The 23,115-nt window shown below is 56.6% G+C and overlaps 1 protein-coding gene across 1 annotated transcript; it reads left to right on the forward strand.

The window, feature by feature from the left end:
- Positions 1-6,914: 6,914 nt before the first annotated feature.
- On the forward strand, positions 6,915-16,515 carry TLE5 (TLE family member 5, transcriptional modulator). Its single transcript, XM_030795556.1, has 7 exons — positions 6,915-7,260; positions 8,171-8,268; positions 11,655-11,718; positions 13,050-13,094; positions 13,679-13,741; positions 15,214-15,288; positions 15,368-16,515. Exons 1-7 carry the CDS (start codon positions 7,234-7,236, stop codon positions 15,587-15,589), a joined length of 594 nt encoding a protein of 197 aa, XP_030651416.1. The 5' UTR covers positions 6,915-7,233; the 3' UTR covers positions 15,590-16,515.
- Positions 16,516-23,115: the final 6,600 nt, after the last annotated feature.

Consider the following 23,115-nt stretch of genomic DNA (forward strand, 5'->3'; position numbering starts at 1 on the left):
TTTTGAGACCGGGTCTCTGTCACCCACGCTGGAGTGCAATGGTGTGATTTTGGCTTACTGCAGCCTCAGCCTCCCGGGCTAAAGTGATCCTCCCACCTCAGCCTCCTGAGTGGCTGGGACAACAGGCACAGGCCACCACACCTGGCCAATTTTTGTTTGTTTGTTTTTTGTAGAGTTGGAGTTTCACCATGTTACCCAGGCTGGTCTTGAACTTCTGGGGTCAAGCAGTCTGCCCTCCTCGGCCTCCCAAAGTGCTGAGATTAGAGGCGTGAGCCATCTCACCCTGCCTCTCTTAAGTTTTATGCCTTAAGAAAGGATCTCATACTCAAGTACATTCACCCTGCTCCTAGTCCTGCCTCAATAAAATAGGGAAGCTGAAGGCAGCTTCATTGAGAAACTGACATTTCAATCAAGATTGGGGCCAGGAGCGCTGGCTCATGCCTGTAATCCCAGCACTTTGGGAGGCCGAGACGGGTGGATCACCTGAGGTCAGGAGTTCAAGACCAGCCTGGCCAACATGGAGAAACACCATCTCTACTAAAAATACAAACAATTAGCCGGGCGTGGTGGCTGATGCCTGTAATCCCAGCTATTCGGGAGGCTGAGGCAGGAGAATCACTTGAACCTGGGAGGCAGAGGTTGCAGTGAGCCGAGATCACGCCGCTGCACTCCGGCTTGGGCAACAAGAGCTAAACTCTGTCTCCAAAAATATAAATAAATAAGTTTTAAGCTATCAGCTCCAAAAGGTGGAGGGGGGGGATTTCTCTCCTTGGTCACTGCTCAGAACCTCCACTTACAAGCATGCCTGATACAGAGTAACTGCTCTCTAAGTACCTGAAGCTGCATTTGGGAGTGGGGGTGGGGTGACCCTAAGGTCTTGAGCAGTCAACTCACATGGCCCCAGGTCACCTGGCCAGGTAGCAGCAGTCCGGGAGCTCAACCCCAGGGCTGGACAGCTGAGCCCTACCTCCACCCGGGCCCAGCAGAGGGAGGTCCCTGCTTCTGCACGGCGGCCACCTGTTTCCTCCCTGGCCTGTGATTAATGGCCATGCAGCCCCATCCATCACGCACCAGCGCCAGGCTCTGCCCTGGAGGCCGCGGGGCCCAGTGCTCATTTGTAACCAGGCCTTGAGGCTGGTCTCAGACGGTTGGATCCATGAGACAGATCCCCGCCCCGCCTTGGCCCCAAGAATCCCAGGGAGAGGAAGCACCGTGAGCTGGACACGTGGGGTCAGAGACGGGGCTGGGGGGGTATGTGTGCGGGTTTGGGGGGCTCAGTGGCAGCCACCCAGAGAGTGTGATGTGCTTAAACCCCAATTCTCGCCAATTAATTACACATTCCCTCCTGCGGCAAACCGTCTGCCCTTCCTCACCCTCCCGTCATCTGCATTCTGTTCTTGTTATGCTCCCCAAAAAAGCTCTTTGCCGTGGACCCAGCCCAAGCTGCCCGTCTCTCGCCTGATCCTCCCATCACACTACCAGGGAGAACCTTCTACCACCAGCTGCCTTGTTTCTTCCATGCTCTAAGCCAGGGGTGCTCATTCTCGTGTCATTGTGCCCCCCACGGGACACTGGGCGATGTCTGGGGACATCTGTGGGGGGAACATCTCGGGGGTGCCCCTGGTATGGAGTGAGTAGAGGCCAGGGACACCGCTCAGCACCCTGCAGTGCCCAGGACGCCCCTCGTCCCCCAAGAGAATGAATGATCTGGGCCAGAATGTCCAAAAAGCAGACTTTGCTATTTGACTGAGGCAGGGCCAGGACCAGGATGAGTGTACTTGAGAGTGAGGTCCTTTTTTTTTTTTTTTTGAGATGGAGTTTCATTCTTGTCGCCCAGGCTGGAGTGCAATGGCACGATCTCGGCTCACCGCAACCTCTGCCTCCCAGGTTCAAGTGATTCTCCTGCCTCAGCCTCCTGAGTAGCTGGTATTACAGGCACCTGCCACAACGCCCACTAATTTTGTAGTTTTAGTAGAGACAGGGTTTATCCATGTTGGTCAGGCTGGTCGCGAACTCCTGACCTCAGGTGATCCGCCCGCCTCGGCCTCCCAAAGTGCTGGGATTACTGGTGTGAGCCACCACACCCAGCTAAGAGTGAGGTCTTTACTTCAGGCATCAAACTTAAGAGGGGCCGGGCATGGTGGCTCACATCTGTAATCTCAGCACTTTGGGAGGCCCAGGAGGGCAGACTGCTGGAGCCCAGAAGTTCAAGACCAGTCTGGGTAACATGGTGAAACCCCATCTCTATGAAAAACAAAAATTAGCCAGACGTGGTGGCACACGACTTTGTCCCAGATACTCGGGAAGCCGAGGTGGGCAGATTGCTTGAACCTGGGAGGCAGAGGCTTCAGTGAGCCGAAGTCACACCACTGTGCTCCAGGGTGGGTGACAGTCAGAACCCTGTCTCAAAAAAATAAAAATAAAAAAGCTAAGGGGATGCCAAATACCTAAGTCATCAGGATAAAACACTATTTTGATGCAATGTACTTTTATTTTTTGAGATGGAGTCTCGCTCTGTCGCCCAGGGTGCAATGCAATGGCGCTAACTAAAAAATCTTGCTCTAAAACCTCCTGTGGCTCCCTAGTGCCCTCCAGGTAAAATCCCAGCTCCTCAGCCCAGCAGCATGTGCTGCCATCCTGTCCCTGCCAGAAGCCATACTGCAGAGTGCTCAAAGGCCCAAGGTCAAGGTCAAAGGCCTGGGATTACATCTCGGTTCTGCCCCCTACCCACTTGGCCAAATCACTTCACCTCTCTGTGACTCACTTTCCCCATTTTTTTGTTTTCTTTTTTTTATTTTTTGTTTTTGGAGACAGAGTCTCACTCTGTCACCCAGGCTGGAGTGCAGTGGAACGATCTCAGCTCACTGAAACCTCCGCCTTCCGAGTTCAAGCAATTCTCCTGCCTCAGCCTCCAGAGTAGCTGGGAATACAGGCGTGTGCCACACCATGCCCGGTTAATTTTTGTATTTTTAGTAGAGACGGGGTTTCGCCATGTTGGCCAGGCTAGTCTCAAACTCCTGATCCTCAAGTGATCTGCTCGCCTCGGCCTCCTAAAGTGCTGGGATGACAGGCCTGAGCCACCTTGCCGGCCTGTTTTCCCCCATCTCTAAAATGGGCGTGACAACCGTACCCAAAGGTTAAAGTGCTTAAGGCAGCCCCTGGTGCGGAGCAAAAACATACAGACCTGTGTGGCTTGGTTGATTATTTATAGTGTGGGCCACCCTTCTGGGCTGCCTTCTATGCAGAAAAAAAACCTGTTTTCTAAAAACGATGATTTCACAATGACTGTCTCCTTCACAGGCCTAGGTCCCTCTGGGTGGCCCAGCCCTGACCTCACCGTGCGCAAGGCATCTGTCTCCAGTTCTGTTTCCCCCGACAGTGTGGGGGCTTCGAAAATGGGGCTGTTTGGTCACTGGGCGGGCGCACTGATACCGGAAGGCGCCTGCCTAAATAAACACTGGCAGGTGGCCTCCCAGGAGAGGGGGTGTCTGGTCCCCACAGCGGTGGGGGTGGGGTGGCAGGGGTGCTAGCGGCAGGACTGGCTTCACCGGCAATCTAGGAACGCAGTCTCTCAGGGCCCTGCACGAAAAACAAGGGTGTTGCAGTTGGTAGAAGGCTTGGCTGTTACCAGGTAGTATTAATCTTTCTTTCTTTCTTTCTTTTTCTTTCTTTCTCTTTCTTTCTTTCTTTCTTGCTCTTTCTTTCCTTTCTTTCTTTCTTTCCTTTCTTTTCTTTCTTCTTCCTTCCTTCCTTCTTACCTTCCTTCCTTTTCTTTCTTTTTTTTATTTGAGACAGAGTTTCGCTCTTGTCGCCCAGGCTGGAGTGCAATGGCACAATCTTGGCTCACCGCAACCTCCACTTCCCAGGTTCAAGCAATTCTCCTGCCTCAGCCTCCCAAGTGGCTGGGATTACAGGCGTGAGCCACCACGCCAGGCTAATTTTGTATTTTTAGTAGAGACGGAGTTTCTCCATGTTGGTCAGGCTGGTCTCAAGCTCCTGACCTCAGGTGATCCCCCTGCCTCGGCCTCCCAAAGTGCTGGGATTACAGGGGTGAACCACCGCGCCCAGCCACCAAGTAGTAGTAATCTTAAAAATCCAAAATCCTAATCCTTCTTTCTATCCTAATTTTTTTTTGTTTTTTTTTGAGACAGAGTCTCACTCTGTCACCCAGGCTGGAATACAGTGGCGCAATCTTGGCTCACTGCAACCTCCACCTCCCAGCTTCCAGCGATTCTCCTGCCTCAGCCTCCAAGTAGCTGGGATTAGAGGCGCACACCGAAACGCCCTGGTAATTTTTGTATTTGTAGTAGTGACGGGGTTTCACCATGTTGGCCAGGCTGGTCTCGAACTCCTGAGCTTGTGATCCACCGGCCTTGGCTTCCCAAAGTGCTGGGACTACAGGCATGAGCCACTGCTCCCGGCTTACAAAAACTTTTAAAATTAGCTGGGCATGGTGGTGCACTCCTGTAGTCCCGGCTACTCAGGAGGCTGAGGTGGGAGGATCACTTGAGCCCAGGAGTGGGAGGCTGCAGTGAGCTATGATTGCACCACTGCACTCCAGCCTATGCAACAGAGGACTGTCTCTAAAAAAATTTTTTTAGGCCGGGCATGGTGGCTTGCGCCTGTAATCCCAGGACTTTGGGAGGCCGAGGCAGGTGGATCATGAGGTCAGGAGATCGAGACCATCTTGGCTAACACAGTGAAACCCCGTCTCTACTAAAAATACAAAAAATTAGCCAGGCGTGGTGGTGGGTGCCTGTAGCCCCAGCTACTCGGGAGGCTGAGGCAGGAGAATGGCGTAAACCCGGGAGGCAGCTTGCAGTGATCCGAGATGGCACCACCGCACTCCAGCCTGGGCCACACAGTGAGCCTCCATCTCAAAAAAAATTTTTTTTAATAAAAATATTAAAACACTGCTTTAAAGATTATTAATCTTGATCACTGAGGGCTATCACCCTTACCTGCCAAGGTAAGGAGCCCGGGGTTCCAAGTCTATTTTACAGATGGGAACACCCAAGGCCCAAATCAATTGCATTCATCCAAGGGAGCAGGCTGCCTAGTGGATGACGATGATGAAGAGACTGCATGCTTAGCACCTGCCAAAGGGGGACCTTAAAGTCACAGCCTTATTTCAATAGCCTCTTTGGGACCTGTTCTCTGCGTGGCAGAGAGAGGGATCCTTTAATAACCGCCACCAGGTCCCGTCCCTCCTCTTCCCACGGCTCTCCAGGATTCCCACCTCACTCAGAGCAAAAGCCCAAATCCAAGGCCAGGCGCAGTGGCTCACACCTGTAATCCCTGCACTCTGGGAGGTGGAGGCGGGAGGATCACCTGACGTCAGGATTTCGAGACCAGTCTGGCCAATATGGTGAAACCCATCTCTACTAAATATACAAAAATTAGCCAGGCGTGGTGATGCACACCTGTAATCCCAGCTACTCAGGAGGCTGAGGCTGGAGAATCGCTTGAACCCGGGTGGCAGAGGCTGCAGTCAGCCAAGATCACATCACTGCACTCCAGCCTGGGCAACAGAGTGAGACTCCATCTCAAAAACAAACAGCCGATCGCAGTGGCTCATGCCTGTAATCCCAGCACTTTGGGAGGCCGAGGCGGGGTGGATCACTTGAGGTCAGGAGTTCAAGATCAGCCTGACCAACATGGAGAAACCCCGTCTCTACTAAAAATACAAAATTAGCCAGGCATGGTGGCACGTGCCTGTAATCCAGCTACTCGGGAGGCGGAGGCAGGAATCACTTGAACCCAGGATGAGATGGCGCCATTGTACTCCAGCCTGGGCAACAAGAGTGAAACTCCATCTCCAAAAACAAACCAACCACTAGGTCCCGTCCCTCCTCCTCCCACAGCCTTCCAGGGCTCCCGCCTCACTCAGAGCAAAATCCGAAGTCCTCCCCACAGCCCACAAGTCCTTGCTGGACTGGCCTGCTTCACCAGCTAGAGTTAGCAGGGCCCAGTGCAAAAGAAAACTCAAAGGCCCCTTGTTCAAAAATGATTAGGAATCTCAAAAGGCAGCAGTAAATATTAACCCAAGCACAAGCCCTGCTGTGGGGTGGGGGGGACCCTGGACAAATGCACGAAGCCCCAGACCCTGCCTCCCTCGGCCTTCCTGACCTCCCCCTGGGCACTCTGCTGCCAGGCACAGTCCCGCCCCAGGGCCTTTGCACCTGCTGGTCCTGCTTCTGACTACTTCTATACCCCATCCCCCTGTTCTCCCTCCTTCTTCAGGTCGTTTTAGGGGTGGAGGAAGCCGTCTCTGATCCTCCCTGCCACCTCTTTAACTTTGCACCTTCCTACTCCGCCATCCTCCAGGCTGGTTTTTCTGCAGAACTGTCCCCACCATCTGACCTGCCAGGAATTCAGCTTGTGAATTTGTCTCTGTCTGTCTCCAGGAACCACCACCAGGACAGGGACCCACCACCCCCCACCCCCGCCCCACCCCAGGGCCCTGGAGCAGCGGGGCCCGGCACACAGTAGGCGTTCTATAAATGTGTCACAAGAATGGCTTCCCTGAGGAAGGCGGCATTACTGCTGTCTTTCTGCAGAAAAGGAAACTGAGGTTCAGCAAGAACCACCGCCCAGCCAGAGCCAAGGTCACAGAGCTCGTCCGTGGCACGCGTCCAGGTCGTGCCACAGCAGGGCCGGCGGCTTCGACGCGGGCAGCCGGGTCCCTTTTCTTTGACAGATGGGGAAACCGAGGCCCGGCCGGCCGCCGGGTCGGAGGGGGTGGCGGGGGCCGCGGCCCGGGGCGGGGGCGGGCCGGGCCCAAGGTCACCGCGGCGGGCGGGCCCCGGGGAGGCGGGCCGGGGTGGGGATCCGCAGGCCTCCCCGGGCGCGCGCGTCCCCCCCCTCGGCGGCGCGCACGGGGCACGGGCGGCGGCGGCAGGTGGAGCCGGAGCCTCCGCAGCAGCCGAGCCGCGGCCACTGCCGGCGTCGCCGCCATTAGACAATAGCGGTGGGGCCGGGGAGCGGGGAGGCGGGCGGCGGGGAGGGGCGGGGAGGGGCGCCGGGCGCGCAGGAAGCGGGGCCCGGGGCGCGCCGGGGCCGGGCGCGCGGGGAGGGGGCGCAGGAAGCGGGCGAGGCCGGGCGCGGGAGGCGGCGGCGGCCCCGGGAGCTGCCGATCGGCGCCGGGACAAAGGCGCGGCCGCCCGGCGCCCCCAGCAGCCCGAGCCGGGGCGCACAGCCTGGGCGCAGCCCGCGCCCCCCGCCGCGATTGACATGATGTTTCCACAAAGCAGGCATTCGGTAAGCGGGGCCTGTCCGGCCGGCGCCCCCACCCCGGATCCCGGCCCTACGCCCCCGACCCCCGGCTCCCGGCCCCGCGCCCCCCACCCCCAGGCCCGGTGCCTCCGGCCCAGCGCCCCCCCCAACTCCCCGGCCCTGTCTTCCCTCTCCAGCTCCGAGCCGGGCGCGACCCCCCTCCCCTCCTGCCGCCGGCCCCCGGACACCCCCCCCAGTTCCCGATCCACCCCAGCTTCCGGGCCCCGAGCCCCCCCGCCCCAGCTCCCGGCTTGGCCCCCCCCCCAACCCGCCGGGACAGTCAGGGCCTCGGACGGCCTTGGCCTCGGGCCTGGGGCGCTCCGGAAGCCCCGCCAGGCACCTCTAGCCCGGGGATCCTTTGGGGGCCTGTGGTGGGGGGGCGATCCGAGGCGCACCCCTCCCGGAAGAGCGTGTCCCCGAGGAAGGGCGCGGGGAATCTGGGGTGGGCTCCCCCCGGAAGATTTCGGGCACCGAGAGAGAGACCCCTCCCCCAAGGGGACTTTGCAGGGAGGAATCGCTGCCCCCCAACTTGGGGAGGGGGCGCCCTAGGGCGCGTTTCCACCCCCCTCGGATGTACACTCCCTCCCGGCGCTTTGGAGAGGCGGTAGAGGGCGCACCCTGTCCCCCGTCTAGGGCGGGCCTTAAAACGCACCCCCACTGCCTGGGGGTGGCGGGGGACGGGGCGGCTCCGGGCGCACCCACCCCCTCGGCTTCCCCCGGGAGAGGCGGGGGGCAGGAAGCGCGGGTGGGGGCCGCGCCAGGGGCCGTAAACATGGGCCCAGGAAGTGGGGCAGGAGGGGGGGCGCCGCAGCTGCGCGGCCGCTCCCTCCTGGCCGGCCCTTGAAGGGGGTCCAGCCCACGCCTGGGCCTGACCCGGGCGGCCCCCTCCCTACAGGGCTCCTCGCACCTACCCCAGCAACTCAAATTCACCACCTCAGACTCCTGCGACCGCATCAAAGACGAATTTCAGCTCCTGCAAGCTCAGTATCACAGGTGAGCTGGGGGACTGGGGATCCCTGCGTCCCGAGAATGTGAGTCCCCCCATTTCTTCTGCGCAGATGGCAAGGCTGAGGCCTGGAGATTGGGAAAATAATATATGCTAGACTGTGACCTAATCACTTGACAAATGCTGAATTCATTTCTTTTAAACAGCCCCATTTTGTAGAGAAGAAAACCGAGGCACAAAAATAAATAATTTGCCCAAAGGCTCAGCTGTGTGGCTTCAGAGCCCCTCCGTCCTCCCCAATACCCCCAAGTCCCCCAGTGGATAAAAGACCTTCCAACAATTGGAGTTAGGGCACGGACTCGCCGTCCCTCAACCCCCAAAACAGAAACATTTTGCAGCCTGGTTATCTCTCTCTTTGCCCAGTTTTGGAGAAAGGGTTCCCAGCATCCGTCAGATTCTCCAAGGTGCTTCTTCTTTCAGAAATCTCCTGGCATTTCTGAAGAGCTTGCCACGCTGCGGTATCTAAGGGGAAGGAACTATTTAGCCCTCTTACACTTAAAGAAACTTAAGCCCAGGCCAGGCGTGGTGGCTCATGCCTGTCATCCCAGCACTTTGAGAGGCGGAGGAGGGTGGATCACTTGAGGTCAGGAGTTCGAGACCAGCCTGGCCAACATGGTGAAACCCTGTCTCTACTAAAAATACATAATTAGCCGGGTGTGGTGGCAGGCGCCTGTAATCCCAGCTACTCAGGTGGCTGAGGCAGGAAACTTGCTTGAACCCGTGAGGCAGAGGTTGCAGTGAGCAGAGATGGAGCCACTGTTCTCCAGCCTGGGTAACAGGGAGACTCTGTCTCAAAAAAAAAAAAAAAAAAAGAAAAGAAACTTAAGCCCAGAGATGTTATTTCCTCGGGGGTGTCCGTAGCATTGAGGAAGTGGTAAGGCTGAGGTTTGCACCAGGTCTCTCTCCTGGTTTAAGGATATAGATTCTCACCTGCCCTGCTCTGGAGGCGCACGCGGCGCCTGGGAATCTGGAGGAAGTCAGGCTATGCTCAAACCCCTGTTTGGCCTTGGGGCCCTCTCTAAACTGAAGTGTGCCCACCCCAGGAGAGTTCCTGGAAGGATCCTGGATTTCCTCCAAGTAGAAAGGGGAAGCTCGATGTTGTTGTTGCTGTTGCGAATATCCAACCTTTTTGGGTACTCCCTGTGTGCTAAAGACCGTTCGTGCCTCCTCGTGCTTCATCCTTCCTGTTGTTCGACTGTCGTACCCATTCTCAAGATGGGCAAACTGAGACACTGACAGTCGAAGGAGCTGGAGTTGGCTTTCCATGCAGGCCCCAGAAGCTTTTGTGCGGGTTCCTCGATGTGAAGGGTTGGAGACCGGCTGGTGAGCCCTGGGGCTGACCTGATTCCACAGGGAAGGGATTAGATGGCGGTCACAGTGCTGTGTGACCTCTGCTAAGCCGGAAGCCCTCTCTGAGCTTTGGGGTCTCCATCCACTGGGCCTGGGCTTCCTGCTATCCAACGAGGGACCCTACCATATCAGAGGCACACACCGGATGTTTGAGGCATAACAGCCCTTGGGTGGCCAGATCATCCTATTTTTCAAGAAAGGCCAGAAATCCAGGGTTTGGAGTGAAACTTATTTTTTATTTTATTTTATTTTATTTTATTTTTTTGAGACAGAGTCTTGCTCTGTCTCCAGGCTGGAGTGCAGTGGCGCGATCTCGGCTCACTGCAACCTCCATCTCTGGGATTCAAGCGATTCTTCTGTTTCAGCCTCCCAAGTAGCTGAGATTACAGGCGTGCACCACCACACCCGGCTAATTTTTGTATTTTCAGTAGAGACGGGCTTTCGTTATGTTGGCCAGGCTGGTCTCAAACTCCTGACCTCAAGTGATCCACCCACCTTGGCCTCCCAAAATGCTGGGATTACAGGCGTGAGCCACTGCACCCAGCCCTGTTTTTTTTTTTTTTTTTTTTTTTTAAATGGTAGCAACAAATGCACATTTTAAAAGAAAACTAGAGAAAAATTGGTGGCGGCCAAAGCATCCCTAACCCAGCACACTCTTCTCCGGTGGAGCAAAATGCCAGGCTCCTGGCGTATCCTAAGGTCCATGTGCATTTATGAGATGCTTACTGTATGCCAGGTACTGTTCTAGAACTTTTCTTGTCTGAATTCATTGACTCTTCTGCACCCCACCCTGCGAGGTTAGTGGTACCTCACAGAGAAGGAAATGAAGCCCAGAGAGGTAGTGGAGTTTGCCTAGAGTCACACAGCACGGAAGACGCAGGGCTGAGCTTTGAACCCAGTCCGAGAGGGGGTGGGGATGGCAGAAGCAGGGAAGCCACAGCCAGGTCCACAGGGCCCCTGTGCTGGGTTGGATTTAAGTAGGTTAAAGGACACCTCCCCCACCACCATCACCAGTTCTTTTCCTGGACTGGGAGGCCCTGCTGCCTGCTGTCTTGCCTCCGGCCACGACGCCCTCATGGGGGCTTTGAGAAACGCCCCACAGCTCATCCTTCCCGGGAGGGCCCGTAGGACGCTCTGGTGTCAGCCACCCGGACTGGCCAGGTGGAGTGGGAGAAATGGTGTGTTTTGTCCCAGCTAAAGAAAAAAGGCTGTTAGGAAGGACTAAGAGGGAGCTGAGGGGTCTGCCTGGGAAGCCCAGGCCCCCCATGAAGCTAGGGTCCCCTTGGGAAGTCCAGCCGGGAGCCACCTTGCAGCCCCAGACCCTCTCAGCTTCTTTGTACGTTCTATTTGGGTCTGGAAAATTTTCCCCTGTGGTTGAGGGCTTGGGCTGTTGCTTGGCTGTGTGACCTTGAGCCAGTTCCTCACCCTCTCTGGGTGTCCACTGTGTCATCTATAAAAGGAGCGTGACAATGACATTGCGGGCCTCGTCGGGATCGTGAGAGGTAAAGGCTTGTGACACTCTGAGCCAGCATTACTGTGCACCCTCTAACTTCTGTCGTTCCTATAATGTTGCTTATTTCCCCCCAACCAGATCTGCAAGGGTGGTTTCATCACCCCCTTCTCACAGTCAGGGGCCCTGATGCTCTCCCCTCCCCCCAGCATCACAGAGAGCTCAACTCTTACCAACTTCCCTGCCCCTCAATTCAATGTCCTCAGACCCTATCAAAGTTTATGGCTTCGTTGGTGGTGGGTGGCTCACATCTGTAATCCCAAGCACTTTGGGAGGCCGAGGCAGGAGGATTGCTTGAGCCCAGGAGTTTTTGAGACTAGCCTGGGCAACGTAGGGAGACCCCCGTCTCAATTAAAAAAAAATTGTTGCTTGACCCTCTGAGAATTGGCCGATCTTGCCCTTATAGGGGTCTTGGGGCCTTGGAGCCTCAGTTTCCTCCCCTGGATAACGGAGGGTGGGGGACTCCCGCCCAGCTGCCACTAACCACCCCATCTCCCCCCCGTGCCTCCTCAGCCTCAAGCTTGAATGTGACAAGTTGGCCAGTGAGAAGTCGGAGATGCAGCGTCACTATGTGATGGTAAAGTCACTCCACCCCTAGGTCCAGTGTTGGGTTGGGGGGACAGGGCCCCCCACATCCCCTCCACCACAGGCAGCTGCTCCCTAAACCCCAGCCACCTCTCCTGGGAAGCGCAAGGATTGAGGCCTGTTCTCCATTCAGCTGGCCCCTGCTGGGCTGAGCCTGCCTCGCTAGCCTGGCAGCTGGCCGAGGCAGTGGCCGAGGTGCCAAACCGCCGGGTTGCAGACCGGCCCTGCCAGGTCCCCCGGCTGTCCTTGGCAGCGGAGGAGGGAGGAGGAGGAGGCTCACCGGCTGTGAAAGCCAACAGCCAGGAACTGACGTGGGGGAGCAGCCGAGTCCCTCCCCACCGCCAAGGTCCCAGCATCCACACGCTTAACCCCTTTGGGCCCGAGCTCAAAGAGGAAGCCTGTGGGAGGGGGTCTGAGCCCTACCCATTTCGGGGGGCTGAGGTGTGACACTGCATTGCTGCTGCCAGAATCACTTGCTCAGTTTTGTAACCGCCAGGTGGCAATTTCTGCATCAAAAATCCCCTCCCTTACCCACCCTTGGCCTGGCCCTCAAGCAGCAATGCTGGGGTCTCAGCCCAGAACCCAAATTCCCTCTGGCTCTGTGGGGGAAGCAGAGCCAGACCCTGACCCTCCCAGCCAGAAAGATAGGACTGGGGTCAGAGAGAGGGACCTAGGACCTGCCTGAGGAAGACTATATGGAGAAATGGGGCACACAGCTGGGGTCTTGCAGGATGAGTAGGAGTTCACCAGACAGAGACGGAGAAACTATGTGAAGGCCTGGGAATGAACTTGGTTTTCTCCCCCAGGGGTGACAGGGAGCCATGGGAGAGTTTAGAGCAGGGGAGGGGCAGGGTGAGATCTGGGGCTTGGGGTGGGGGTAGCTGCTGGCCCCAGAGCCAGCAGGCTTTGTTTACCCCTCACTGTTTATACCCAGGCAGGCAAACTTCCCTGGAGTTTGGGCCCACCCGCAGACAAGACATAGAAAGATACAAGATTAGGAGCCCTGGAATGCGTGTTCTCACGGTGCACACGGAGTGGGGGAGGAGCCAGGCCAGGGCTAGGGACCTAAAGTGCCCCCAGTCTCCATCCGCAGCCCCAGCGGGCCCCCTGCCCTTCTCCAGGGCTGGCTGGGACGCTGGGTGTGGGCGTCTCTCCCTCCTGCTCTTTCCCTCCCACCTGCCTCTGCTTTCTTTCCTGCCCTCAGCTGTCTCTTGCTGTCTCCCCCCTTTGTCTGTCTCTGCCACTCCCCTATCTCTTTGTCTCCGTGTCCCCCCATCCTTCCCCACCCCCATCTCCGGCTCCCTCTCTGTCTCCCCCATACAGTACTACGAGATGTCCTATGGCTTGAACATCGAGATGCACAAACAGGTACTCCCATCTCCTCCTCCTCCTCCTCCTTCTCCTTCCCCCTCCTCCCCTACCTCCAGCCCCCCCCTTGGGCACCCCCAGGCAGGTAGCGGCCGGCCCTTGGCTGGGCACCAAGCCAGCCCGGTTATCTTGTTACCTCCTAAGCCCTACCCGAGCTCCCGCTGTCCTCCCCCCGCCTCTTTTTCAGGCCTCCCTGGGAGTGCTTCTCCCGATGGAGGGGAGGGGCAGAGACCTTCCCCACAACCTACGGCCCCCAGCCCTCCCTACATTCCCACAAGTGCTTACTACCTGCCAGGGGCCTGAGTGGCCGATCCCCAAGGAATGTAACCGAGGAATGTGCAGTCTGGCCTCATCCTGCACTCTAAGCTGCAGGCGACAGCCGGCCTCCAGCCCCACCTTTGCCACTGACCAGCTGCCCTCGGGCCCAAACACGGCTTTGCTCATCCCACCCTGGCCAGACCTAGCCCCTCTTAGAGAGAAGTCGCAAGTGGCAGGGCTGGGCCGGGCCCCGCACGGGCCTCCTGGGGCTAGCCTGCACCTGCCATCCGCCCAGGACTGAAGCCGGCTTCATCTGTGTGTTCCAGGCGGAGATCGTCAAAAGGCTGAACGGGATTTGTGCCCAGGTCCTGCCCTACCTCTCCCAAGAGGTAAGAGCCAGGGCCTTGGGGAGGGGTTGTGGGGGGGCCCTGCACTTGCCCAGCCCCTGTCCGCTGCAGCCATCTTGGGTGGTGTACTGAGCGCCCTAGGGCACACGCCTCCCCTCTCTGGACCTCCCTAGCTCTGGACACCAGAGCCGACCTGCGCACAAGAATCCCCAGGCCAGAGACGCTCCAGGGGTGCAGGGGTGTGGGGGGCGGGCCTCACCCTGCTCTGGAATTCCCAGCTGGAGTGAGTCATGTCATAGGTAGAAATGTCAGATGGGCCAAAACTGCACCAGGAATGTTTTTTTCTCATCTGTCTTCCTCCTTCCACCCTCCTGAGACATCCTGCAGGCCCTGCGGGTTGCACAGGGCCAAGGACTAGAGGGTGTGTTAGGGGCTGGGGGGAAGGGGTAGCACAGGGTGGTCACACATGGACACAGCCACACAGATAGGCATGGGCACATCAACACAGGAGATACACAGATGCAGACACACACGGATACATGTGTGTGCAGACAGCACAGGGACATGCATGCAGGAATGTGCAGCTACACATGGGCACACGTGATCCTGAGTGCACATTACCACATGCACACACACACCCAGAGGAAACTGACACCCAGCTCCTCTTCTCCTTTCTTGGGTTCTGAGGCTCAGGATGCGAGGCCGCCCCTCCCCAGGGCCATCCATGTAAGGCCCATCTCCTGTCCCTGCCAAGTTTACTGTCAAAAGTTTGTAATTTCTTCTTCATTCCCTGTGGGTATCTCAGGATCCTTTGGGTGCCCTGCTTTGCCCAGGGACAAGTCTTAGAAGGACTCAATGAAAGCCCTAGAGAAAAGGGCACTTGGAGCCCTTCAGAACAGAGGCTTCCTGGTAGCCAAGGCAAAAAGGGAGATTGGTAGATTCTAGCATCTGCTGGCCACAGAGTCAGGTGTTTTGTGAGAGCTGGGGGAGGAACTGCCCTGAACCTGGGCCCATTCCCTAGCCGTCCCTGCCAGAATTCATTGGGCCCTCCCCAGCCATGGCAGGAGAAGGGCTCAATTTGGCCAGACTCAGGGCACAGTCTTGGTGCTCCTAGGATCAGGATATCCCTGTACAGTTTGGCAGGTTGTATACTGCACAAAGATTCACATCTTTCACGTCTTTGCACGTGGCTGTGCACACAGGATAGGTCAGGATCCAGGGTTCCTCCCAGGCTCACTCAAAAGCTGTTTCCTAACTACTTAGCACAAAACCCTTTTGATCGTTTTCTGCACTTTTCCATTTGTCTCCATTGGCCAGATGAAGAGACGAGCTTGGTGAAAGGAAGCAGTTGGAGACAGGGAGGGCGCTTTCTGATGGGGTTGAAAACCACCGGGAGGAGCAGACATGATGGCCCACTTGGTAGTGGGGCTCCTCCTGGCCTCAGGGCCGTCCCCCTCTCCTCTCCCAGGATCAGGAGGAATCATTGCCTCTCCTCTCCCCCCACCCCCTTCCAGCACCAGCAGCAGGTCTTGGGAGCCATCGAGAGGGCCAAGCAGGTCACCGCTCCCGAGCTGAACTCCATCATCCGAGTGCGTATGGGGACCTGGGCGGGTGGGCGGAGGACAGGTGGGCCCCAGGCAGCTAACGTTCCCCTCCCCCGCCCTGCAGCAGCAGCTCCAAGCTCACCAGCTGTCTCAGCTGCAGGCCCTGGCGCTGCCCTTGACCCCACTGCCTGTGGGGCTGCAGCCACCTTCGCTGCCGGCGGTCAGCGCAGGCACCGGCCTCCTCTCGCTGTCCGCGCTGGGTTCCCAGGCCCACCTCTCCAAGGAAGACAAGAACGGGCATGACGGTGACACCCACCAGGAGGATGATGGCGAGAAGTCGGATTAGCAGGGGGCCGGGACGGGGAGGGTGGGAGGGGGGACAGAGGGGAGACAGAGGCACGGAGAGAAAGGAATGTTTAGCACAAGACACAGCGGAGCTCGGGATTGGCTAAACTCCCATAGTATTTATGGTGGCCGCCGGCAGGGGCCCCAGCCCAGCTTGCAGGCCACCTCTAGCTTTCTTCCTACCCCAGTCCCGGCCTCCCTCCTCCTCCCCTGCAGCCTGGGTAGGTAGATACCTGCCCTGACACTGAGGCAAGCTAAGGCCTGGAGGGTCAGATGGGAGACCAGGTCCCAAGGGAGCAAGACCTCGAGAAGCGCAGCCCCCCCGGCCCTTCCCCCATTTTGAACACGTGTAACTGACAGTCTGCCTGGGCCCCTCGGGGCACATGCCACAGCTCTCTCACCCTGGTACTGCATGCACGCAATGCTAGCTGCCCCTTTCCCGTCCTGGGCACCCCGAGTCTCCCCCGACCCCGGGTCCCAGGTATGCTCCCACCTCCACCTGCCCCACTCGCCACCTCTGCTAGTTCCAGACGCCTCCACGCCCACCTGGTCCTCTCCCATTGCCCACAAAAGTGGGGGCACGAGGGACAAGCTTAGCTGAGCTGGGAGGAGCAGGGTGAGGGTGGGTGACCCAGGATTCCCCCTCCCCTTCCCAAATAAAGATGAGGGTACTAAAGTTGTCTTGGTTTTTATTTTATTATTATTTTTTTCTTTTTCCAGTATACTAGCTTGTCTTTTAAGAAAGGGGATATTAAAAAAAAAAAAAAGACAAAAATGTTTTTAAAAAAAAAGCAACACCCACACCTGTGTCTGTATATAGTCAGCTTATCTTGTGTTCAGTCGTTTGATCTCTACAGAGAGAAGTGGAAAATGCTGTATCAAGGGTGGGCTTAGCTGTGCCTTTCAAATAAAGATGTGAGAAGGTTCGGTGCTGTGTCCCTGCCTCTGTGTTGTGGCTGCCCCCGGGGGAGGACGGGGTTCCTTCCAATGTGAGACACCCTCCTAGAACATCAAGAGTTCCTAGCTGTGGCCTGGTGCGGTGGCTCACGCCTGTCAGCCCAACACTTTGGGAGGCCGAGGCAGGCGGATCACTTGAGGCCAGGAGTTTGAGACCAGCCTGGCCAACATGGTGAAACCCTGTCTCTACTAAAAATACAAAAAAGCTGGGCATGGTGGCGGGCGACTGTGATCCCAGCTACTTGGGAGGCTGAGGCAGAAGAATCACTTGAACTCAAGGAGGTTGCAGTGAGCTGAGATGGCACCCCTGCACTCCAGCCTGGGCAACAAGAGCGAAACTCCATCTCAAAAAAAAAATACAAAAAGTAGCCGGGCATGGTGGCGTGCACCTGTAATTCCAGCTGCTTGGGAGGCTGAGACACAAGAATTGCTAGAACCTGGGAGGCAGAGGTTGCAGTGAGCTGAGATCATGCCTCTGCACTCCAGCCTGGGTGACAGATCAATACGCTGTCTCAAAAAAAAGAGTTGGTGGGTCATGCTTCTGCATTTGGCCTACCCTGCTTTGATGCCTAGCCCAGAGAGGGTGAGCTGAAGACTTCAGGTCACACAGCATGGCCCAGGTGGTTGATGTTTAGACAGGCGGTTATGGGGGCTTAAAAAGGCTAAGGGGTCCCTAAGCTAGTAAGTGGGGAGGCTGAGGTGGGAGGATTGCCTGAGGCTGGGAGTGCAAGGACAACCTGAGCACCATAGCAAGACCCCATCTCCTAAAAAAAAAATTTTTTTTTAATAATAAAATAAGTGAGTCAGTGGCAGAGCTGATTTCTGCACCCAAGATCTGAAGACCTAAAGGACATTCTTTTCCCTTAGAGAAAGAGGAGGCCCCAGTGCCCACACAGGTACACTTCTTTTCGGTTTTGGGGGTTTTTTTTGTTTTTTTTTTTGAGACAGGGTCTCACTCTGTTGCCCAGGCTAGAGTGCAGTGGTGCGATCACAGCTCACTGCAGCCTCAACTTCCCTGAGCTAAAGTGATCCTCCCACCTCAGCCTCAGCCTCCTGAGCTGGGACAGTGGGCATGCACCACCATACTCGCCTAATTTTTATATATATATATACTTTTTTTTTTTTTTTTGTAGAAATGAGGTTTCACCATGTTACCCAGGTCTCAAACTCCTGGGCTCAAGCAATCCTCCCGCCTCGGCCTCCCAAAGTGTTGGGATTACAGGCGTGAGCCCCTGTGCCCGGCTAGTATACTCAGAACACTGACTCCCCGCTAGCTGAGCCTCCATCCTCTAAGGAACAGCCAGAAGCCCCCCCACCCCCCACCGCCTCGCCCAAGCTGCACCAGCCCTGGGGAAGCCAGAAGGAAAGGGGATTGTCCCCAGTTTTCCCATCTTGGCCTCAGCCCCTGGCTTCTCTGGGACTTGGGCCAAGGGAACCTGTTGCTGCCCACCCAGCAAATGGGTGATGGCCATTTCTACGCTGGAGGGACTTCACGGCGGGAGGGAGTCCGAGTTGAGGGGAGCTGACAAGGGTGGAGATGGACAGCCGACATTGGGGAAAATGTCTCATGGCCCTAAGGAGAGGGCTGAGAGTGGAGGCGACAGGGCTGGCTGATCACACCAGCCTCCTGGCAGGTCCCACCCCATCTCCACTGCAGCCAAAGTGCCTCTAAAAATGCCAGTTGCAAGGGATTATCCCCTGCTGACATTTATCCTTGTTGAAACCTGAACACGTCTAGGCATACCCCTTGGCAAGGGTAAATTCTTTTTTTTTCTTTTCATTTTTGAGACGGAGTCTCGCTCTGTCGCCCAGGCTGGAGTGCAGTGGCGCAATCTCAGCTCGCTGCAAGCTCCGCCTCCCGGGTTCACGCCATTCTCCTGCCTCAGCCTCCCAAGTAGCTGGGACTACAGGCGCCCGCCACCACACCCGGCTAATTTTTTTTTTCTATTTTTAGTAGAGACAGGGTTTCACCATGTTAGCCAGGATGGTCTCGATCTCCTGACGTCGTGATCCACCCTCCTCGGCCTCTCAAAGTGCTGGGATTACAGGCGTGAGCCACCGCACCTGGCCGGCAAGGTTAAATTCTTACCTCTACTTCAGAAGGCCACTTGGCACCACATAATCCAACATTTCCCCTCCTGGATCCATCTCCCAACAGAAATGTCACATGAGTCCATCAAAAAGAGCCGAACAATTCGCCAGGCACAGTGGCTCACGCCTGTAATCCCAGCACTTTGGGAGGCCAAGGTGAGTGGATCACCTCAGGTCAGGAGTTCAAGACCAGCCTGGCCAACATAGTGAAACCCCGTCTCTACTAAAAATACAAAAATTAGTCGAGTGTGGTGGCAGCCCTGCAGTCCCAGCTACTTAGGAGGCTGAGGCAGGAGAATCGCTTGAACCTGGGAGGCGGAGGTTGCAGTGAGCTGAGATGGCACCACTGCACTCCAGCCTAGGTGACAGAGTGAAGCTCCGTCTCAAACAAAACAAAACAAAACAAAACAAAACAAAACAAAAAAACAGACCTGAACAAGAGTGTTTAGAGCTGCTGTAATTTGTCATAATTGCCCCCAATCAAATAGATGGATTGTGACATGGTCACACAGTGGAATACTACACAGCCATGAAAAAAGACAGGCTGCTCCTGGTGGCTCACACCTGTAATCCCAGCACTTTGGGAAGCCAAGGTGAGAGGATCGCTTCAGGCTGCGAGTTCAAGACCAGCCTGAGCAACATAGTGAGACCCTATTTCTACAAAAATATAAGAATTATGACCAGGCGCAGTGGCTCACGCCTGTAATCCGAGCACTTTGGGAGGCCAAGGTGGGAGGATCACTTGAGGCCAGGAGTTCAAGTCTAGCCTGGCCAAGATGGCACAACCCTATCTCTACTAAAAATCCAAAAAATAGGCGTGGTGTTGTGTGCCTGTAGTCCCAGCTACTCTGAAGGCTGAGGCGGGAGGATTGCTTGAGCCCAGGAGTTTGAGGCTGCAAGGAGCCATGATCGTGCCGCTGAACTCCAGCCTGGCTAGAGAACGAGACACTGTCCTTATTAAAAAACAAAAGCAGGCCGGGCACGGTGGCTCACGCCTGTAATCCCAGCATTTTGGGAGGCCGAGGCGGGCGGATCACCTGAGGTCGGGAGTTCGAGACCACCCTGACCAACATGGAGAAACCCTGTCTCTACTAAAAATACAAAATTAGCTGGGCATGGTGGCATGAGCCTGTAATCCCAGCTACTTGGGACGCTGAGGCAGGAGAATCCCTTGAACCCGGGAGGTGGGGGTTGAAGTGAGCTGAGATCGTGCCCTTGAACTCCAGCTTAGGCAACAAGAGCAAAACTCCATCTCAAAAAAAAAAAAACAACAAAAAACTGTCAGTGCGAAAGGCATCGGCAGCTGTCACAGAAGTGGCACAAGTGTCCTAGGATGGTCCTCGGCATGGAGTATCCAGCCTGGATTTAAATCCTGGCTCTTCCTCTCACAGCTGGTTGATTCAGGCAAGTGGCTTCACCACGATGGGGCTTAGTTTCTCTATCTGTAAAATGGGTATAATCACAGAACCGATCCTTGTTAGGAAGACCCCATTTTAATCCAAGGAAAGTGCTCACAGCAGAGGCTGGTGCATTCATTCATTCATTTTTAAATTTTTTTTTTGAGACAGACTCTCGCTCTGTCGCCCAGGCTGGAGTGCAGTGGCATGATCTCGGCTCATTCAACCCCCACCTCCCGGGTTCAAGTGATTCCCCTGCCTCACCCCCCAGGTAGCTGGGACTCCAAGCGCCCGCCACCACACCCGGCTAATTTTTTTGTATTTTTAGTAGAGATGGGGTTTCACCATATTGGCCAGGCTGATCTCGAACTCCTGATCTCAGGTGATCCGCCCGCCTCGGCCTCCCGAAGTGCGAGGATTACAGGCGAGAGACACCGCAGCCCGGCCCATTCATTCATTTATGGAGACTCTACCCTGAGTCCCAGAGGCACAGCAGGGAACAAGACAGAAAGCCCCGCCCTCCTGGCTGGGGTGAACAGATAAACAAGTAAAATATACAGCGTGTCAGCGGGTGTGTCGATAGAGAAAGACTAGGCGGAGGAGAACGGGGAACTGGGAGTGTGGGTTGCGTTTTTGTGTGTGAAATCTACACACAGAAAGAACTGCAGGAATGCCAATATATTTACTTGGGGCTCATCTCCGACCCTTAGGGGTGATTCGGGGCAAGAGAAGTCACGCTCTGATCTCAATTTCTGGAAAATTGTACTGAGAATTAGAACTTCTGCAAGGGCTCAAGAGTGTCAGCTAGTAATAATAATAATAACAATAATAAGTATTACTGATATTGATGTTGCTGGCAGCAGAAGGATGCCTGGGGGGGGTCACAAGCCCGACACCCCCACAAGGGGTCTTCTCGGAAGAAGGGGTCCTGCCTACTCAGCCACGGCCTGGCCTGCGATCTGGGGGTCTCCCAGGCCCCCGTAGGGTTTGGGGAGGGTCCCGGGGCCCGCTGGGGGGCGGGTGGCAGGAGGCGTCCTGGGGGGCGTGCTCGGGTCCGGGAAGCCGGGGCGGGCGGAGGCGCGGGCTCCGAGCCCCCTCCCCGCCGCGGCCGCCCCGCGCTTAACGACTGCGCCGCGGGCGACCTCGGCTAATTGATCCGCTAATGGGCCCCGCGCCGCGGCCGCGCCTAATGAGGCGGAGGACGGGGGAGGGCAGGGGAGGGGAGGGGAGAGAACAGCGGGGAGGCTGGGGTAGGGAGAGGAGGGGGAGAGGGGAAGGAGGAGGGGAGGAGAGAGAGGAGGGAGGGAGGGGGAGGGGCGTGGGGAGAAAACTGAGGGGAGGGAGGAGGGAGAGAAAATAGCAGGAAGGGAGGGGAAGAAGAATAGGAGGGTGGGGGAGAAGGAGGGAGGGAAGGGAGGAGGAGGGGAAGGAGGAGGAGAGGGAGGAGAGGGAGGAGGGGGAGGCACAGCGATGCTCCCAGCTCCTTGGATGGGACCAGAGGGGAGCAGAGAGGACTGGGGTGAGCCCATATTCCTTTCTGGTTACCTCTCCCGCTCTAACACCCTTTTTCCTCTGGAAGCCCCTTCTCCAAGGCTCTCCCCTTCTCCCACCCCACCCTTCTCCCAGCCCCCCTCCCCCATTCTGAGGGACTTTCCAGCAGGTCAGGCGATCCCCTGCCCGCTGGGCCTCGATTGCCCCCATCCACACAATGGTTCTCAGTGGAGGGAGGAGAATCCCACAGGCCCCGGTAGCATGACTCTAGCGGAGGCGGGGTGGGGGGTGAGGGGGCTGTTAGGGGACTGGGGACTCTGGGGTCTGAAATCCTCCATTTCCCCCCATCTACACCCCAAAGGGCCAGGCTGTGGCCTCCAGCAGAGGGTGGGAGCACTTACAGAATCCCCCTTCCCCATCCCCAGCCCGTGGGGGCAGCGGGGGGGAGGAAAAGGAGCGGGGAATAGGAGCTAAAGCTAGGACCCATTAGACATTCACAGTCAGGCCGGCCAGGTGCCTGCGCTGGCTGAATTGTCTGCAGCTGAGCCGTCTCCGTCCCTCTGTATGCCCTTCAGGCAGTCTTGGGGGAGAAAATAAAAGCTGCACCTGCAGTGCTGGTGGAATTAGGGACCTAGAAATGATCCCGCTCTCTGCCCATTGTGCAGATGGGAAAACTGAGGCCCACGGAGGCCCAGAACGTTGCTTAAGGGCAGGAATAAGTCAGGGCTGTAGCTGAGTCTCTTGCTGGCTGCTCAGGGACCTCTTTGCCCCCCTAGGAGCAACCAGACTAATTAGGAAGGCAAAGAAATCATAAAGATAACAACAGTAATACCGGCTGTGATGTCCTGAACATCTATCACGCCTCCAGCAATGCTTGAGTGAATGCAGTGAAAATTGGATCTTTCAAAGGATTCTCTCTGAAGGAGGGGCTATTTTACAGATAAGGAAACTGAGGCTCTAAGTGGTCACAGAGCCAGGGAATCTGGATTCAAATGCAGGAAATTCAGGATCTTAACCATTTGGTTGGTTGTTTTTTGAGATGGAGTTTCACTCTTGTTGCCCAGGCTGAAGTGCAATGGTGCAATCATGGCTCACTGCAACCTCCGCCTCCCAAGATTCTCCTGCCTCAGAATTACAGGCGAGTAGCTGGGATTACAGGCGTCCGCCACCATGCCTGGTTAATTTTGTATTTTTAGTAAAGACGGGGGGGGGGGTTGGGGGGAGTGGGGGGAGTTGGGGGGAGTGGGGGGTTGGGGGGAGTGGGGGAGTGGGGGGGTGTTTCACCATGTTGGCCAGGCTGGTCTCGAACTCCTGACCTCAAGTGATCTGCCCACCTGGGCCTCCCAAAATGCTGGGATTACAGGTGTAAGCCACTGCACCCAGCCAGGATCTTAACCATTTGGTTTTAGAGAAAGAAGTTTCTGGACTCACTGGTGAGGGAGGAGGAAGGACTTGAAAGACGGGGATGGCCGATTCCAGGCAGAGTTGGGGTGCAGCAGGATTGGCTGAGGCAGGGCTGACCTTGGAGGCTCACGGCCCCTGCCCCGTGTTCACTGCCTCAGTCTGACCCTTCCTGGCACCTTCTCTGTGG

The sequence above is a fragment of the Nomascus leucogenys genome, chromosome 17 (genome assembly GCF_006542625.1).
Source record: "Nomascus leucogenys isolate Asia chromosome 17, Asia_NLE_v1, whole genome shotgun sequence".
Lineage (NCBI taxonomy): Eukaryota > Metazoa > Chordata > Mammalia > Primates > Hylobatidae > Nomascus > Nomascus leucogenys.

Excerpts from the sequence above, each read along its gene's own strand:
- TLE5 (XM_030795556.1), top strand. The coding sequence starts at position 7,234 with ATGATGTTTCCACAAAGCAGGCATTCG. Across the intron at positions 7,261-8,170 it reads TTCCACAAAGCAGGCATTCG|GGCTCCTCGCACCTACCCCA; the intron begins GTAAGCGGGGCC and ends CCCTCCCTACAG. Across the intron at positions 8,269-11,654 it reads CTGCAAGCTCAGTATCACAG|CCTCAAGCTTGAATGTGACA; the intron begins GTGAGCTGGGGG and ends GTGCCTCCTCAG.